This window comes from Chlamydotis macqueenii, chromosome 3 (assembly GCF_036417535.1).
Source record: "Chlamydotis macqueenii isolate bChlMac1 chromosome 3, bChlMac1.mat, whole genome shotgun sequence".
NCBI classification, from domain to species: Eukaryota; Metazoa; Chordata; class Aves; order Otidiformes; family Otididae; genus Chlamydotis; species Chlamydotis macqueenii.
The window spans coordinates 96619217-96637825 of NC_141558.1; the positions used below are offsets into that span (position 1 = coordinate 96619217).

Here is an 18609-nt window from a genome sequence, read left to right on the forward strand (position 1 = left end):
GCCACACCTGGTACTGCACTAGCCAAACAGAAGCTGGAAAAAACTACCAGGCATTTCAGAGAGTGAAATGGGAGCACTGGGAACTCCCTTTAGGTGAAACCTCAGGAGATAGGGAGATGCTGATTTGTTGGCTGTCACTGAGGCCAAGTGAGCAAAGCTGGGGCCCATGAGGAAAGATTAAATAGAGGCAGGTCAGTTATTTGGGGAAGAAAAAGTTGTGAAAAGGGATTGCTATGTAAAACAACTCGTGTGATTGGGGCTCTGTGGGTTACCTGTCGAACATCCATACAGCTGATCAACATAGCCTGGAGCAGGACAATAAATCTGGTTTTGTACCCATACTGTATGCATCTGGCCTGCTTCGCTTGTCAGAGGTGTCCAGGTGTCCTCAAATGACAGGCTGGAGGGGGCTGGAGGATGGACTGAACACCACTTTAACATCGGTGGTCCTAATCAATCTTCCTAACATACACCCAACTTTATTTTGGTCATTTATTTTAATTTGAATTAAGATTTAGTGCAAGAAATAGTATTCAGAATTATTTAGTGTTATTGCAGACTATTGGTCTAAGCCTATTTACAATCTTCTGCCGTGTTGTCCTTTGCAGCAGCCCTTTGCTCAGCATAGCAATGAAGGCAAAGTCTGTGCTCCAGCAACACCTCGGTGTTCTGGTTATACCATCCCACTTGTTTTCCTTCAGCAGTACACTGCTCGGGGAAGGCTGAGGGACTTGCCAAAACTGGGTGCTTTCTGGATTTGTTTCCCCTCCGTGAAGCAGTCCAGAGGAGCTTGTATCAGTCTGCCTTGTGTCTATGCCCTCATCCTCTTTCCACAGTCATGTGCTCCTCTCCACGTTATTCCCTGTCAAATACTTTCCCTGGTTAGCAGTCCAGAAATGAAACTTGAAGCAATACAGAGAACTCCTGGGGGTACAGGCAATTATCAGTCTCTACTTGAGACAGTGGATCACTGTTAATTCACCCATGAAGAAAGTTTGGAAGACAAAAAAGAAAAAAAAAAAGTATGTAGCTGACAGCCAGCTAAGGATAAACTCAGAAGCAAAAGCTCTGACAGGCTGCATCCATGCGGTGTGATCCTTTCCAGTCATGTGAAGGATGGTTTTACAAATCAAACACACAAAAGCTGAAATTCTACATATCTTGGGCAATTCCCTCAGTGAAGCTTGGCATGGTAGTGAAAAAAGAAAATAACCTCCTGACTCCTCTGCCAGGCCTGCTTGGTGCGAGGTGCCACCCAGGGAATCCTGGCCTTCTGGGCAGAGAGGAGACCCTTGCCGACACCATGGCTTCCTTCCAGCCTTAGCTGCCATCAGCAGAGGCTGGGGAAGATGCAGGTGGGACATGAGCCCCTGTCGAGGAAGACACACCAAATAGAAGGACTATAAGCAGGTGGAGGCCTGTAATTGCAACTACAGGTCCCCAAATCTGACTTCCATACAGGGCAGCTCCAAAAAGGCTCAAACCCCTATTCCAAGTGGACTTCTGGATTGTGCCCCGTGTTGGGCCCTCAGGAGCAGCACCAGAGCCTGGGCTTGGCACTTTCGCTTGGGAGGACACTCTCAGCCAGGGTGTTGTGACAGATCAAGCACTTTGGGCCAAGAGAGGCACGCTTTCCCCAGGGAACCAGAGAAGGGTCCTGTCCACAGCTCACTCTTGTCTGCTATGCTCAGGTCCTGTGCTCGCCCCCCATAGCTGTAGCTCCCGCCTGGCTGTGGGGTCAAGCAGAGCCTTGGCACACACCCACACACTCCACAAGCCACTGCGCGGGTAAGTTTTTCATACCAGTTCAAACTCAACCTGGCTGGGATGTCTGCTCTTTTGTACAACCCTAGGCCTCATCCATAGACAGTTACCTACTTCTGAGAGGTTCTGCACATGTGTAATGGTTTCTCGTGTCCTACTTTTACGCGTTAGCACCAAACAGGAAATGCATTTGAGTCGTCGCATGCAGGAAATATATTTACTATGTGAGATTTCACTTGACCTAAATAGAGACAAGCATTGGCCTTGTGAGGAGATCAAATGGAGGTCATATCATTACAGGTGTGTTTTAGGGGATCATCATACAGCTCCACCTCCCCACAGGCTTGATAGGATGTCCTTCTGCAAAAATCTCTTCCAAATAAGCACAGTAGGGTCATATCAGACTTCCAGTCTCTGACAGCCTGCATTTTACTGATGCTTGCTCCATTTTTTGGAACTTATCAGCATTCATCCCTAACCTCTGACACCCCACAGCAGTCAGGTGTTTGGCATTTGCTTGGCATCACAACAGGGTGATTCCTTCCCCTGAGAAGCATCCCCCCAAGCAGCTAGGTTTCTAGAGGTGCCAGAGACTCGCCGCAAAGACACTTTTGCATGCCAGTGAGTTTTAAAGCAGCCATTCGCTTGGTGAACTGAGCGGGGAGAGAGGAAACAAGAGCCCAGAGGTCCCCTGAAGAGGATGGTGTGGCAGGAGGTGGTCAGAGGAGAGGGAGGATAAGGGTGAAGGAAAGATTAGGAGGAGAAAGGAGCAGGCAATCAAGTGGAAAGTACGGGGGACTTAGGGCAGTTATGGACTTACAACAGAGATATTGGTGACAGCTGGGATTTTATGAAGCATGTGAAAGAGTGACACGCTTTTTAGGCATTTTGAGTCTTTTCCACTGCTGCGTGATAAGGGAAATGCAGCTGCAAGAAAGCATATGGCTCAGATAAGAGGAGGCTAATAAACATATGGATGAGGTCTAAACCCAGCTAGATCAAAGGAATATATTTGGCTATTCTCATAACAAGGTTTTTATCCTTTCCTTGCTATTTCCTCTCTGATAGCAAACTCATCCTTTAGTCCCAGGGCAGTTCAGCCTTTTTCTCTAGGTCTTCAAACAGCACTTGTGAGCTGAAAGAGAGGAAACTGATCCTGACTTACACTTGCTCCCAGCACAGCCCTCTGATTTTTTTCTCTAGTCTCAGCTTCTTACTTGCCAGTATCACCCTTGATCCTTTACAGTTACACCCACCCCAAGCAGCAGATACATCCTCCCCACCAGCCCCTCCAACCCCAGATCAGGCCAGGGTGCTCCACAGCTCTGGCACTGGGCTGGGGAAATGTGCACTGAGCAGGAGACACACGCCTGGGTCTTACCTTTCTCCAGGAGGAAGGCCAGAGCTGTTGCACATACATGGATGCATTGACCTAGAGAGGCCACCTGCAAGGCTACTAACACCTCCTGTACCCACCAACACCAATAAAAGCCACCATCACTCTCTGGTGCAAATCCTCACTCCATAGCTAAGGCTGGCCAAGACTTGTTTTGCCAGGTATTTTTTCCTGTGCACATTGCTTAGATTTTTTTTTTATTTTTTTTTTTTTGCAACACTCCTTTTTAACTAGCCTGACCCTCTACAGAGGAGAAGCTCTTGCCCTTAAAACCACAGACTGTTCCCCACCCAGCCACTGATTGCCATTTTCTACCCCAGCTGCCTGGCCTCAGTTAAAGGGAGAGCTGCCTGAATCTCAGAGGAGATACTTTTTCTTTAAAGAGCTCAGCAGATCACTCTCTGCCTGTTCACTTACATTTAATGCCGTAAAGTCAACAAACACATCTAGCTAAAAGAAAATGACAGCATCTTAAAGATAGCATTGAGTGTAATTTAGGGGCAGGATTTGGTCCACTGAGGAATAATAACCCCCCCTTTAAGGTACTATCTACTTTATCACCTGCAAAAAAAATACAGCTATCTTTACTTTCCATTGGTATTTGCCCAACAGACAATATTGTCTAGTTTTGAAAACACATCAGGCCACACAAAAGAGCTGCCTGATTCTTACTAAGCTGATGATTCCTTTTGTATCCTCTTTTTCCTTATCTTGGGATCCAGGCTGTCATCTTTAATTATTTTTAAATGAACTGCTGCATCTTATCTCTTTTAGAATATTTTATCCCCTGTTCACTCTTGTATCTCTTTCTTATTCGCAACATTAAAAGGAAAGAATTGTGGCTGCTCTTCTTTGATTATTAGTGTTTAACTCATTGCTTCTTAAATTGAGGAAACTTTCAAAAAAACAACTTATATTCACCTTTCCTATTCTGGTTCTCAACAGGCTTCCCAGCTGCTCAGCTCTTTCCAGCAGACTTTTCTTGTATGCTGGATTACAAAACCCGATGTCCTCCAATTTGCCTGGAATGTATCAGCTACCTGATGCTGGAGAAGAAGGACTCCTAGAGACCAGAACAGGTGATACCCAAGCCCATCTGCTCTGTCTGCTTTACTCTGCTTCTCCTGCCTCATTAACCAGAGGTCTAACGTCGTGACCATTGTGCCCCTCCCCACCAGCCCAAACACCATGCCCCTTTCCACCTTGCTTGACACCGTTGGGTTTGTCAATAACTGCTGTCTGTCTAGGGACAACAAATTTGTGCACGGAGTTTACAGTCTCCAGGCTATTATCCCAAATAATGGGATAATGCTCAGGTGCACCCTGCTCTGCAGGAAAGAATGACTATGCTTAGCAGGGTGCATGAGGACACCCGTCAGTGTACATCACTGTCACAGGGCTTGGATATGGTCTGGAGAGTCAGGACAAACAGCAAAGGGGTGGCATTTAGGATAACATTCTAAGAACTCTTGCTGTGAGCAGCCTGAAGGGACTGAGGATCTTTTTTAGATGCTTAAAGTGTTTTTGAGACATCCATACAAGCCTCCCTAGCCCTTTGGCATCTGAATATTCTTAGATCTCCTGGGCTTTCACCTGCTGTGCCCATCTGTCACAGGGTGGGCCCCATCTGGTCACTGCGTCGTGGCCACCCCGCATCACTAGCCACTTGATCGTTGCAGTTGCAGCCTGGGAGAGGAGAAAGCTGCTGCACCTCCTGGAGCTCTCTGTGGGGGCTGAGGGCCATTTCCAGGGGTGACTTTGTCATGTGGGCGCTTCTTTAGAAAACAGGCAGGCAGTCTAAAAAGGTGACTGACAGAGCTCTGAGTGGAAGAGGAGGAATTGTGACACTTAGAAACCAGCTTTTGATTAAATTATTTTAATTGTGGCCTCTTACAAAAATCAAAGCCTGATCTACACAATCTAGTCCCACCGTAACGTGGACAATATGTAGATAAATGCCTAGGTAGCTGCATTTCTATTTGTTCAGCTTCACATGTTTCTAATGATCAACAAAATACAAATTTGGAAAAGTGGGGATTGATTGAAATAGGTTTTTAGCATTTTGATTATCACAGGCAGAATGTAATGAAGTAGCTCTACGCCAAAACACTCAAACTGGCATCTTACAATGTACGAGTGTGCCTGTCAGGAGACATTTATTTAATATTTTATCATATTAGGCTTCAAATTAAGAAGTGTTCTGCACAGAATTACAACCCCATGAACCTGCAAATACAAAAGGGTAAGTAAAAGCCAGGACGTGCAGATACAGAGTAGAAGTGGGCAAGTATATGGATTAGTAAGAAGCGAGGATGCACCACTGGGCAACAAGCTGCACTGATATGGACGGGAAAATAATTAGAAGTGGCCCAAAGCGTGGTGTACAGCACCCAGCAAAGCAATCAGAGCTCCACACCGGAGAGCAGAACAGGAACTGGCATCAGAGCAGAAGCTGAAATGAAAGCTGACAGTGGAACAAATGTTGGTCGGTAAAACACAGGCTGATTATATACCGGTTAGCATCGATTCGGATGCCAAGAATAACAGCAGGCACTGGAACAGAGTGGGGGAGTGTGAGGCGCTGAGAAAGAGCTCAGCACAACAGAGCAGGAGATGATTAAACAAACAAACAAACAAACAAACAAGCAAGCCCCCCCCCCCACCCCAAGGAGGAAATAATTAAAGCTGCACGAAGAGGGAGCTGCAGCCACCTTCTGTGGGAAGCAAATTCTGAGGTGAGCTGGCAGACCTGGAAAGCCAGCAAATGGCAACTTTAAATTACCGGGGGAAAATGACTCGGTGTTAGCTGCTAGCCAGCATATGTTTGACCTTTCTGAGGAAACTGGCATAAGCGCTTTTATTAACAACCATGGCAGGGAGATAGGCCGGCATGGAAGGAGGTTTGAGTTCCGGACCATCTGTGACCCTGCCTGCCAAGTGATGGTAAGGCAGGTGGCCACTGGCCAGCCCTGGCCCAGGACAGCGTCCCCTCTCATGGATGAGGGAAGGTGAGACCCTGCTCATCCACACTTCTCTTAGGCAGGCGGTGTCATTTAACTCTTGAGCACTGGCATTTGGATTTGGGGATCTGCTGGAAGGCTCTGCGTGGCCATCTCTTACCAGGAGAAAGGGAGGATAACAAGAAGAAACATCCAATACCTTAAACCATGTCAGATCTTGTATTTCATCATACATAAAGCCATAATTTCTGTATCCATCAAGTCACTTCCTTTTTCGTTCAAGCACACATGGCAAGTATTTTTTGTCTCCTTTGTTACATTATACCAAAGAGCAGGGGTAAAGTTAGGCAGGTAACAGAAACATCGTGTTCACTGAAAAGAATTAGGAAATGTGATCATAGAAATAGCTGATTATTCTGTAAAAATGCGTAATAGCTGATTATTACATACAAATGCATACAGACAGAGAGTGCTGCGAAAAAGGTTATTCCAGTCAATAGCATAGATTGGTTGGCCTCATCTCCAAAGAATAGTTTAGTACAGCGACTCACAAGGATTTGTTAGTAAAGCTGGGATGTACTGCAAGAATTATCAACAGTGTAAGGACTTGGGTGAAGAGGACAGTGTGAGAAGATTAATTGGTAGGGGTGTTACCGGCACAGAGAGGTATCTCAAATCACAAATTATCCCACTTCCCTTCATGCCTATGCTGCAAGACAAGGCCCATGTTCATATGGATAATGGGATTATTTTTTAGGAAGAATTAGGGAGCCCTGGGGCTAGTAAAAGTTTGCAATGTAATGGAAAAAAAAGTGTGGTGTAGTTCACCCGGGGCCAAAGAAGGTCTGTTGCCATGTGTTGAGATGTTATCAAGGGTGCTGGGGAGGAGGGCGATCTGGGTGCACTGCAAAATGGTCCCCTGCACTCCACAGCTAGGGAAGACGAGGCAGGAGATCCGGGAGGCGTCAGGTGAGATGTTTTCCATGGTGGCAGGAAAGGCCCTGGCCCTGGCCAAGGCACCACAACAGCCTCATTGAGCTGTCGGTGTGCACTTCTCATCACCCGCCTTTCAAGATGATTTGAAACAGACAAATGGGAAAAGGGCTACTCAGAAACAAGAGATGTTTCTCTGTGTTCCTTAAGGGTTGATTAAATAGCCTGTCTTGTGTAGCTGTGTTAATAGAAGACTGAGAGAGGATTGAATTACATTTGAGCAATAAATACAGGACGGAAGAGAAGTTATTTCCATTCAGATGAAAGCTGCTACAAAATCAACCAGGTGTACATTGACCCTGCAAGAATTTTGGCTGGAAAGAAGCAGAAGATATTTTAGAAATAAAGTGCCAGAGCAGCCTTTGAACAGGGGTGCTGGCAGAAGGTATCTGGCTGTTACAAGATAATGTCAGATTAGGTTACAGAAGGGATTGTGTGAACCCAGGGATGGTTCTCAGTTTTGGAAATGATGGTATAAGATACGGGGTTTCAGTTCCTTTTGTATTCAGAGCTGCAGTTCAAAGAAGACTTCATCACATGTGTTTGTGACACTAGATTTAGCCATTCCGTCACACGTTAGGCTGGTTTCCTGGTTATCCTCAGGGTCCAGGGCAGATTTTCTCTTTCTTGCTTGATGCTGATAATTTTTATTTTGGTTTTTCCTCCTCTCTAGGGCACCAGAGCTGTTGCAGGCAGCAACAGGGTGTGTGGATACCTCAGTGGCACAGAGCCCACGTTCAGGCACCCCACCAGTTTTTGTCCACCCTGACCCCAGTGTGGTCCAAGTCAGCTGGGACCATTTTACTTGTTCTTTTCCATGAAATTTTAAGTTGCATTAGATGTGATTGGTGGAGACTCTCGTGTTTGGCAGCTGACAGGGCATGAAACCAAAGGAAAGAATATGATGAAGAAAGAGGCATTGCCATCTGAAATTGAGAAGCCCTTGCAACTGATGGACTTTCTTCTCTGACCTGGGCTGAGTCCAGTCCTGCAAACATTTCCACATGTCAGTACAGCTGGCTTGGGAGAGACCCTCTGATTTGGCGGGAAATCTGCCTGCAGAAACCAATTTGTACGCAAATTTGTAGAGTGGGGCTTTCAGCCTGTACCCTCCCAAACTGAATGCTCATCCAGGCGTTCTTCTTAGAACAGGAGAAACAAATTCATTCAGTGACAACAAATACGAAACATTGCATGTAAATACCCCAAGAGGCAGCAACCCATTTAAACATAACCAAAGGAGCTGTTATTTAAAGTGTGTATTTTTTACACAGGAATATTTCCCAGCCACTAATCTGCAGTGTAAACGGACATGAAGTCTTTTTTTTCCTCAGCAGGAGTGCCATTTACCCAAAACCCCCTTCAGAACCAGCCTTGCCCAGCCATTTAGCACGCTGGATGTATTTAGACTAAACCATTTGACAGCAGCATCTCTCAGGGGAGTGATAACTGAGTAAGACTTAAGCCTGTTAAAAACATAGACAGCTCTGCCATGGCTTTAACACATACCTGCAGCCAATATGAAGCCTAAGTCTTTATTTGTTTTGAGTTTGTCCCCCTAGATTACAAATATTTATCCAGCACCTCCCAGCCTGTCACAAATATTTTCCTGTAATTCATTTAGCTGGGCTTCAGATTAAGCAGTATCGTGCAGAAGAAGAGCTGTTAATGCTATGGCTTGTGCATAGCATTAAAGTTTGGATGTGAAATAGGCCAAATTTAGGTCAAAATTGCTAAGCTCTCATGGGAGTCTGTATTGGGGCTGCTGCGTGGGGGCAAGAATATGAATTGAACGTAAACAAGAGAGGAGCACAAATTCACATCCCAGCTTAATGCCTGGTTTTGCTTCCTCACAGTCCTTCAGAGACAGGTTTGTCATTAAGGAGCTGATTTTAGGCTCGTGGGACTGAGGGAAAAGTCCTAGGTCTTGTACATGCTTCTGATTCTCAGATAAACTCTGTGTGTCAATACTTTAATCTCTGGTGAAATAGTAGCACAAATACGAAGTGAATAGAATTTGGCTGCATTTCTAGATAGAGCCATTATCTATTGGCAGCAGGGTTTATAAAATCAATAAACATTATAAACTTGATTCCTTTTGAGGGAGGTGCAAAATTACTGGCTCAAATTGGAGTGGTAATGCCTTGTATTATTCAACACACGGGTTTTCTACTTATTTTATATCTCACACTTCATGGGATCCGAGCAGTTATTAAAATGCCAGATTGGCCATGCAGCCTCAGGGAATGTCTCGTGGAGCTGCCAACATGATGGCATTAGGACACCATCATGTTGCTGATTCAACGCCTCTAAAAATCATTTTAAAATAAGCTTGGATTGTGTTCAAGAAGGGTGGTACCCCCTGGATTATGGATGACTGCAAAGTTTAACAGTGATGAAAACACAGACTAATAGAGGAAGCTAATTATTGTGGCTGACAGTGTTAGATATCCCACTCGGTCAGTTGGGTGCGTACATATCCTCCTCTTGTTTCTTGGGATGCAGCGAAATGACCTTCCTGGGGTCTTGCTGATCGGTAGTTGTGTGCTTTCCATTTATTCCTGCTTCTCTGCTTCTGCTGTCACCTCTGGGAGTTTCCCCCAGGCTTAAATTTTGCAGCTGGGGAAGACAGTCCTGGGTAACTATTTGCCCAGTAGATCTATTTTTTTTTAAGCATTCAGTGTCAGTCTCCTGCCTGTTTACAGATCAATACATTATTCTGTTTAGCCACCAAATTCACATTTAAGGGCATTCAGGACTAAAACCACTGGGAAAACTATTGATGTTTTCAGATTAGTTTTTGTTTCAATGCGTAACATGCAAAGAAAAAACATAAACCTTATTAGCTTCCTTTGTGAGAAGATGAGATAGGAATAATTGCACCCCCAAAATAATCAGTAAGGTGGCAGATACTCATAGGTGCTTGGATCATTTAGATGTGGGTCCTCGGTGTCTGGTTGAGGACATTGCCTTACCCACCTCGGTATCCTGGAGTTAGGGCTCTTGCCTCATCTGTAAAAGGAAATTGCAGCCTCAGCTGCGTTTTCATCAAAGCCAGACCTCAATAAGCAAGTCACAGCACAAGCGTCCCCGATGTGCATCACAGGGGCAGTGTCTATCACACGGGGAAGGTACAGCCCTAGAATAGCTCCCGTGACTGTAACGGATCTTTTTTTTTTTTTTTTTTTTTTTTTTTGAGTAGTAACCTGAAGTTAATAAAAGTACATCTCCCCTCACCCTGCAAGGTGCTTCACTCCCTACCAAGGGTGTATTTATACCCTCAGACGTGTGCTCAGCATCTTGTTGGTGCCTGAGGTGCTGCCAGGAGGGCAGGAAGATTGATGAGTTACCCTGTTGCCTAAAATTAGTGCTCTGAAATTGCCTGAAGTAAATGTGTAATTGTTCCTTCCAGCAGGTCAGCTTATGTTTCTCTGAGCTCTGACAGGGCCAACAGAAGAGGCAAACAACTCCTGCCCAGCAGGCTGGGCAGATGAGCTGGAAAGGGGGTTACAAAGCTCCTGGCTCTCGTGGGGTTCAGCAGATCGTGTTTAGGATCAGTGTCTCTGCTTCGGACACTTAGGACCATCTGGGACAGAGAGGACTTGGTGCTGCCTCAGCCTCTCCCCTGTCCCCATGTGCCTCCCCCAGGGTTAGCAAGGGTAGGGACAAGGACCTCCTGTGCTGCAGTCTGCTGCTGGCACCAGCTGTGCCCCACAGGGCTGGGTGGGGAAAGGGATGGAGGGAAACATGGAGATGGAAAGATTGGTGGTGGAGAGATGGTGGCAAATGCCATTTCTCCTTTCTGCTCCACGGCCACACCCCAGCCTCTCTGCAGAGGTACCACGCTGGGTACTGGTAGGAGCGTGGCACCCTGGCTTCAGTGCTGCACTGAAAAATGCCTCTTGAAAAACTGAACCAGGAATGAGCTGAGCTTTTGACAGGAGCCCAGAGGAGCTCAGCCTGCTTTGCCTATTAAAGAGGACATTAAGGGATGCTTGTCTTCTCAGGGCAAGCTGATAGCTATTGTAACGTGGTCTGTCATCTCGCAGACAAAAACATAACAAAGCTCTATAGAAATGCTGCTTTTGGAACAATTCATTAGAAATTGTGCAGCCAGACAAGGGAAACAGGAAATTTTTAACAGAGAAGGTAATTAGCGTCTGTGACAGGGGATGAGAGCTGGAGCAGTCTCTGTCAGGCTTTGAAATCTGATCTGTCCTAATAGAGCTACTCTTGATGTGTCCTGGGTCCTGTAAGCGGTCAGGGAAGAACATCACAGGGGTCATTTCTGCCTTTAAAAGACAGTGCATCTTTTCTCTCAACACCTCCTAATTTCTACAGATTCACTAGTTCCTACTTCTCTGTGTTTCTTTGCAGTACACTTCAAAGCCAACCACAACTCAGTATGGGAGATTAAAAGTCAAGTAACTTCAAAAAGCAACATCACTTCTTTTTTTGATAATCCTGATACCAAATTATTTCACTCCTTCCTTCATGCTGCAGCAGGCGCAGGTCCTTCTCCAGGGATCAGAGCAGGCTGTCTGCCCCTGCCTGCTCCAAGTCCCACCATGACCCCTCCTTTACTGCCCAGCTTTGCTATTCACCTTTGCCCTCAGAGAAGCTGCGGTCTCTCCTCTTGCCGCTCCCCCGGGCAGCCTCATCTTCTCGAGGCTGGGGTTGTTGCTTACAAGCCTTCCCGGGGCAAAGACTGCGTGCCTCTACGCTCCACACGGACTTGGACAGCCAGGGGATTTTCCCAGCTCTGAGCATGGGTCAGCAGTACCAGCACCTCCCTGGGAGGTGGGGGATGAAATAAGGTCATCCTCTTTCATATTGATTTTTTCTTTTCTCTAAACATGCAGTAGGAATTTGAATTAAATGGAGCGTGGATTTTAATTTTTGCATAATAAATTTCAAACAAGGCCTTATTACCCCATGCAAACAGGATTAATCCACAAAAGCAGCTAAGTAAACATTTGGGGGACTTAATCCCAAAGGTGACATTGTACTTCATTACTGGACATCAATATTTTTTGTATCTGTTCAGAAAGAATGCCTCAAATCACAGCTGCCAATCGCTAAACAAATTTAACAGATCTCTGCCCATAATCAGGGAAACAGCCCAGGAATGCAGAACTAGGATTTGCTAATTCCCATTTAAATTGATATTACATTTTGCTGCCTTGTGTTTTTGCAAGCATGATAATTAATTTTTCCTCATGTGTGGCAGAAGCAGAAGCTTTACAGTTGTAGAATAATGTGGCGTTGCAGGCCAGAATAAAATCGGAGTCTAAATAACGCCCAGAAGCACAGCAACGATGCACTTAAAGAGAAAAATAGAATAATTTAATTCTTCTAGATGAGCTATTAGTTTTTATAGTCATTACATTACTAGCAGCATGCACTTTGGCTGACATACAGAGAGTGCAGATAGGTGAATCGTACCAACCTTATATGCCAGACATTGGAACAAGATTTAGATAAAAACTGGTACACTTAGCGGTGGCTGCAGCTGAAGTTAATGTGTACTCATGAGCCGGGGTGGGGCTTTCCCAGTGACTATTTGTCCCCTCACCTATTGCCATCACCGCTCCTCCTTACGCCAGATGGTGTATGAGTCCCTTCTGTTCTCTTAATCTCACCTCACCGCCTGCTGAAGCGGCCCAGCAAGGTACTGGTGAGTGCTTAGGGATGGTCAGTGAATATTGTGAGCCACATTCTTAAATGGGGAAGATAAATTCAGAAGGTTAAATAGGTTGACCAGTCTCAAAAAATTAGAATCATAGAATCATTATATTGAAAAAGACCTCTAAGATCATCAAGTCCAACCGTCAATGCAGCATCACTACGCCTACTAAACCATGTCCTGAAGTGCCATGGCTACATGTTCTTTGAACACCTCCAGGGATGGAAACTCCACCACTTCTCTGGGCTGCCTGTTCTGGTGCTTGACCACTCTTCCAGTAAAGAAATTCCAGGCAGCTTGGACTCTAAAAAGGGAGGCAGGCCCAGAGCCAAGCAGTGCCCTGAGCCACATTTGCCCCTGGCAAAGTTTCATCAGTCACGCTGATTTACACTTCTGCTTGTGGGTCTGAACACTGAATGAACTCAATACAGGGAAACTTGTGATAGCAACCGTAACTCGCTTCAGGGAGCACAGGGACCACCTACAGTAGGGAAATGCCAAACTGCTTTCCTGATTCATGGTACGTACAGTGCAAGTGAAGTAGCAGAGAGCTGCAGACTATAGACAAATTATGAAAAAGCATAATTCCATTGAGCTTAATTTCAGATGACTTTTGGCAATGTCCTTTCTCCTTCCGTCCTCCGGAAGCATTTTCCTCTCACTCCTAGCGACAGGCAACAAAGCCTGGTGAAAACTACGTGGTTACTTAGCAGTCTGCCAGGATGATTTTGTCCTGACGTTGGCTGTCAGCCTGTACACCTGCTCTCAGCCACACTGTCCCTCCTCATTACTTAAATCTGTCATTTGGCCCCAACTGCCACACGTGAGGTAGTCTTGTTGTCAGTTAAGGCAAGGGCTCTGACAAACCTGCATCATCCCAGCAAAATAACTGCATCACAGCACTCACAATCACTGGTAATGCGGTGACCTCTGAACATAATTGGGACGAGGAATCCACAGTAAAAAGCAAACAGAATGATAACTTCGGAAGTGATGAGACTGACACCGTAGGCATTACAAATGACACACATCAAGTACCTAATATGCACTAGTGAGGATGTGAATTTGCAGAGCTAGTCACAGTGATTTCAAAAATTACTGTTTCTGTTTGGAACCGGCAATATGAAGACACACACTTTTTTTGGCTATCTACATTACAATAATGACAGTTACTAGCGGAACTCTGCAGAGAAGAGAAACTCTGTTCTTTTGTATTGGTGTGCATCTGGAGTAACTCCTTCCAGTTACAGTAACTTTCGTTTGCTTCAGTAGGAAGCAGAATCTAGAATGAATGAATAATAATGGAATAACATTAGGGCAGTCATGTTTTTAGCAACTTCTGGCTCATCTCAGTACATTTCTGACTACTATTTAAAAAGCAAACAACAATGTGGAGTTGCAAGATTTAGCATCAGCAAACAGATTCTGTGTACGCTCCTATCTATCCAGAGAACAGCTATGTCCAAGGAACAGCGCATAAAAGGCCTTCTCCTGCCTTTCTTCACTTTTTCAAGAGGCCATCCCATGCAGTCACAGCGTTAGTGCTGCACCACCCAGTTACTGCAAAGCACTTACCCTGAAATTGCTTTGTGGGAAAGTAACAGGCAATCTTCATTTGATCCCGGGCGCGACAGTCTCTTACTGACTGAAACAGAGAACACGCATACCAGTGCAGCATGTCTTCTACACATCATACCTACACTGGCTTTCCATGGCCCCTAGATACTATTACAGATCCAGAGCTGCATATTGCTGGGAGCTAGGAAAATATTCTGTGAAACTGTTGCTACTTGCTTGGTCTCTCTCCTTACACAAGTTCACACGTGTCTGCTCTTGGCCATTGCCAGAGACAAAATAACTGGGCTAGATAAAGATTTAAAGTAATCCAGAAGCGCTGCTCTTGTGCAATTACTCTGACATAAAACACTCAACTAGATAACTTTTGTAGAGCTGGCATTAAAGCTGCAAACCACTCAAGTCTCTGAAGTTACCTACTTAGAAAATGACTCATTTCAACCCTCAGCAAGTCTTGTGCTCACTCACGCTAGGTGCCATTGGTGAACCTTGGGAAAAAACTCTTAGGGAAGACAACATGTTCTCAAAGGGACAAATGTGGCTGTCACTCAGCTCCAAGATCAAGTGGGTACTTCCATTCTCTTCTCCCCAACACAACTGGATGATCTGGCAGTTCTTTCCCTTGAAATAATAATAAAACATATGTATATTTAATGACTGAAAGACAAAGAGAAAATGGCAAATGTCAGCTGTAGCACAGGAATAAAGCTATTCATGGAATATATACCTGGATCAACTGAAGACAGGAAAGTGAGGATAGGACCCAGGTAATTATCTTCTGTGTACAAGTCATTTGCTTACATTTCTAACTCCCTCTTGCAACTTTTGTTTCAGCACCCTTGTTTTATCACCCGTGCTCTCCATCTGAATTTATATGCAACTGCTTCATATTTTTGCCTCTAGGAACAACATCCACTTTATACTAAGGTTCTTGCAAAATTAAATTTCTCCTTCTAATCTGGATTCCAGTTTTAACTATTCTGATCTTGTGTGTTAGCTTCACATGAAAATGTACCTGCTGTAGGAAATGAAGGCCATTATTTTAATCAGCGGGACTGATAATGGTACAGATAACCTGCAATGACAGTTTTTCAGATTTCCTCAAAGATTGGAGTAGTTAGGTTATAAAGACAAGATAAATGTTATGCCACCATTTTTTATTTGCTATAATCAGCCAGCATCTGAAACAAACACAGTTAGGAATGTTTTTTTTTTCTCTAATCAACCCAATACTAAGCTACACTTAATACCAAGGTTAGGTAACACACTCTGGCATTAATAGTTGCTCCTCGAGTTAAGGAAGGCTAACGAAAGGATGCACAGTCTTGACAACTGCAGACAGGATTTTTGCACAGTATGTGCACACACACTCCCCTCACTAAAGAAAACACTCCCCACTTCACAGTGCAGGCAGGCAAAAGCCAGGCTTTTTATTTAAGTTTAAAGTAACAAATACCCATCCACATCACAGTATACTGCTTAGTTTATCGCTTCTGCTTTGAGTTCTGTGCTTTTGTTTCACGTGTCTACATTTTGCAATTGTGTACACGCTGCAAAATTAACTTTGTATATCATTTAGCATCTGTGCATATCCTTTGGAGTTTAATGTTACACTGAAATTAAACAAAATGTTGCATTTTAAGGTACAGAAAACAATCAATAAAATTCCACTGAAAAAAACAGTATAAATGTTTTGTAGTACAGTACTCTTAATTTTATGTCAGTGTCATTTTAATGCCATAGTTTTCAATTATTGACTGTAGAAAAAGAAGCCTAGGGGAAAAAAAAAATATCTAAAATGCCATTCCTAAGTCTGTTAAACTCTGGTGATTTATGGTATATGTACAGTATATAAATATATTTATGTATATATGTACATATATATTGGTTAACATTCATTATAAATAGAACTGTGTTAACTTAAGCAGTATAAAAATAGCCACTTTCCTGGGAACATGCAAACACAGTATGCTCTCACCTAATCTATAAAACCCAAAGCAACCAAAACCTTTAGCTCCAGTTTTCCATAAATATAAATTTTAATTGAAGACTTTCGGCTTATTTAACCATAATCTAAGTTTTTCCAGTAAAGATATAAAACCTGTTTGATGCTAGCTATAATTAAGCTCAAACACAGTATATTTTGGGTTATTTACTTTCAAGTATTTTTCCCATGTGCGCTAAATCTAGACATACTGCATTTTTTCTTTTACAGTAAAATATCATTCAGCCCTAAACACTAGAAGCCAAATTACAGGCAATCTGGCATGCTTGCACTGCAGGGCAAAGGCTCTCCTCTACACTATTCCTATGTGGGAGGCTGTCCTAATATGGCTATTTGTGCTCCAGATCTTTTGTTGATTGCAAAGCATTATCAAGATTCCCATATTGTAGATCTTTAAGGCCAGAAGAGAGAGTACTACAACCACTTAAGTCCCATCTTCTGCTCACTGAAATTCACTCCGAGGTCCCTGCATTTAGCACAGTGACTGGTAGCTGGGCTAAAATGCCTCTCCTGTACAGCCAAAGAGGTTCCAGCTTCAGAAGTTGAGAGAGATCTTGACTTTTAGTGACTTTTCCCAAGGGGAAAAAATTTCGGTTCCATCTGAACCAAATGTGACACTTCTCCTTTTTTTTCCTGCCGTATGAAAAAACTGAAAAATTGTTTTGCCCCGAAACATTCCCTTCTCCTCCAAAGTGCTCTGTGTACTAGTTAGAAAAGCAAAAGAAGAAAAAGGGGCTATCTTCAAAGGTGACACTATTCCTGTTCCTCCACTGAGCTATTAGCTCAGCAGAGTGCCGGGTTGGGCTGCAGAAGAAAGCGCTGAGTCCCTCTTCTGCTGAACAGATTTCAACCATCTACTAGGAGAATGCCATAAGCACACAACCATGCCAATCCTGGCATATGCTGACTTTTGGCTCTTTTTTTCATTCCACTCCACATAGCCAAACACCCACTCTTACCCATTTCAGAGCGCAGAGGACTGAAATGCATGTCTCCCTTCCCTACAACCCCATCTCACCCAGCACTTTAAATTGGTGTTGCTACCTCTCAGAGTTTACAAAAATATTTCATAAAAAGACAAACAGCATGGAAGACTCAAGGCACACTCTCTTCAGGACAACATTTTCCTTGTGATTGGGGGACCTTTTTAAGGAAGTAGGAAATTTGAATGTAAACGGCGTGGGCAAAGGAGGGACCAGAGCCTTGTTTTTCCATTCCTAGAATTATTATTTGCGCCTGCAAGTTACTGGGTAATACAGGGACGACCTAGATACTCCCCGCTCCAGCAGATCTATAGATATTGCTCTAGAAATGTTTTCCAGATTACGACACTTGATGAGTTCGGATTAAATCTGTGACTATACTTCCAATAATCGAAAGTGCACATCCCAAGATTTGCTATGTCACCCAGTTGCAAGATGGGGCATGCAACTAAATGAGTTGGATGTCAGTGAAGGCCTGTTCTCCTAAAGATGTTGGATGAAGCTGCTTTGTGCAAGCCTTTCTGTCTGGCACCTCTGAAAGCGGTACACTTAACTCCTTATCCCTCAAGCAAAACGGCCTAATGTTCCCAGCCATATCCTACATTTTTTCCCTATTCCCAGGGTGGCTCCCGTATTTTTCCCAGAAGACTTTTCTATGTCAGAAGTGATGAATCCTTGTTAAAGTAGCACAGTCTTCCAGCTTTTATATTTTCAGAAAAAAATATGAGGCTTTCTATTTCTTATGGTAAGTAGCATAAATGCACCAAAATAACGGTATGGATAGCCCTGTATTAATTGTTCAGAGAGCTGTCATTGGAAGTTGGGGACTGGGAAGTCACAAAAGGCTCGTTAGCCTTCTGATCGTCCTTCATGGAAGCTGCTTGGTCTGAGATGGAAGAGAAGGAGAGCTGGTCATGTTCCATTATATGCACTTGGTCCTCTTCCTTGTCCTTCTTCACATAAAACAACTTCCTAAACTTTTTGAGCTCATGGAGTTCACAGAAAGTCTCCAGAACCACCAACATTGCGATAAGGCCCAGCAACAGGTAACCTGAGTACAAAAAAAAAAAAAAAAAAAAAAAAAAGGCGTTTTAATTATTAGCAAAGTAAGCAGGGCATGAACAGTCTTCATCCTGTAACTTTTCCCACCCATGTAATCTCTGAATAGTGTGTTACCAGTTTCAGAGCTCTGCAACACACTTTGAACTGTCAAATCCTTTTTTTTCCCTTTTTCATTCTACAGTCAA

At 44.1% G+C, this 18609-nt stretch overlaps 1 protein-coding gene across 1 annotated transcript in view; it reads right to left on the reverse strand.

Annotated features, from left to right (window-relative positions):
* Nucleotides 1-15772: 15772 nt before the first annotated feature.
* Nucleotides 15773-18609, reverse strand: part of KCNK1 (potassium two pore domain channel subfamily K member 1) — a 36794-nt gene continuing 33957 nt past the window's right edge. The window contains exon 3 of the mRNA XM_086745748.1: nt 15773-18413. Within this exon, the coding sequence (XP_086601874.1) occupies nt 18154-18413 (260 nt within the window). The 3' untranslated portion in view covers nt 15773-18153. The remainder of the gene's footprint in view (nt 18414-18609) is intronic.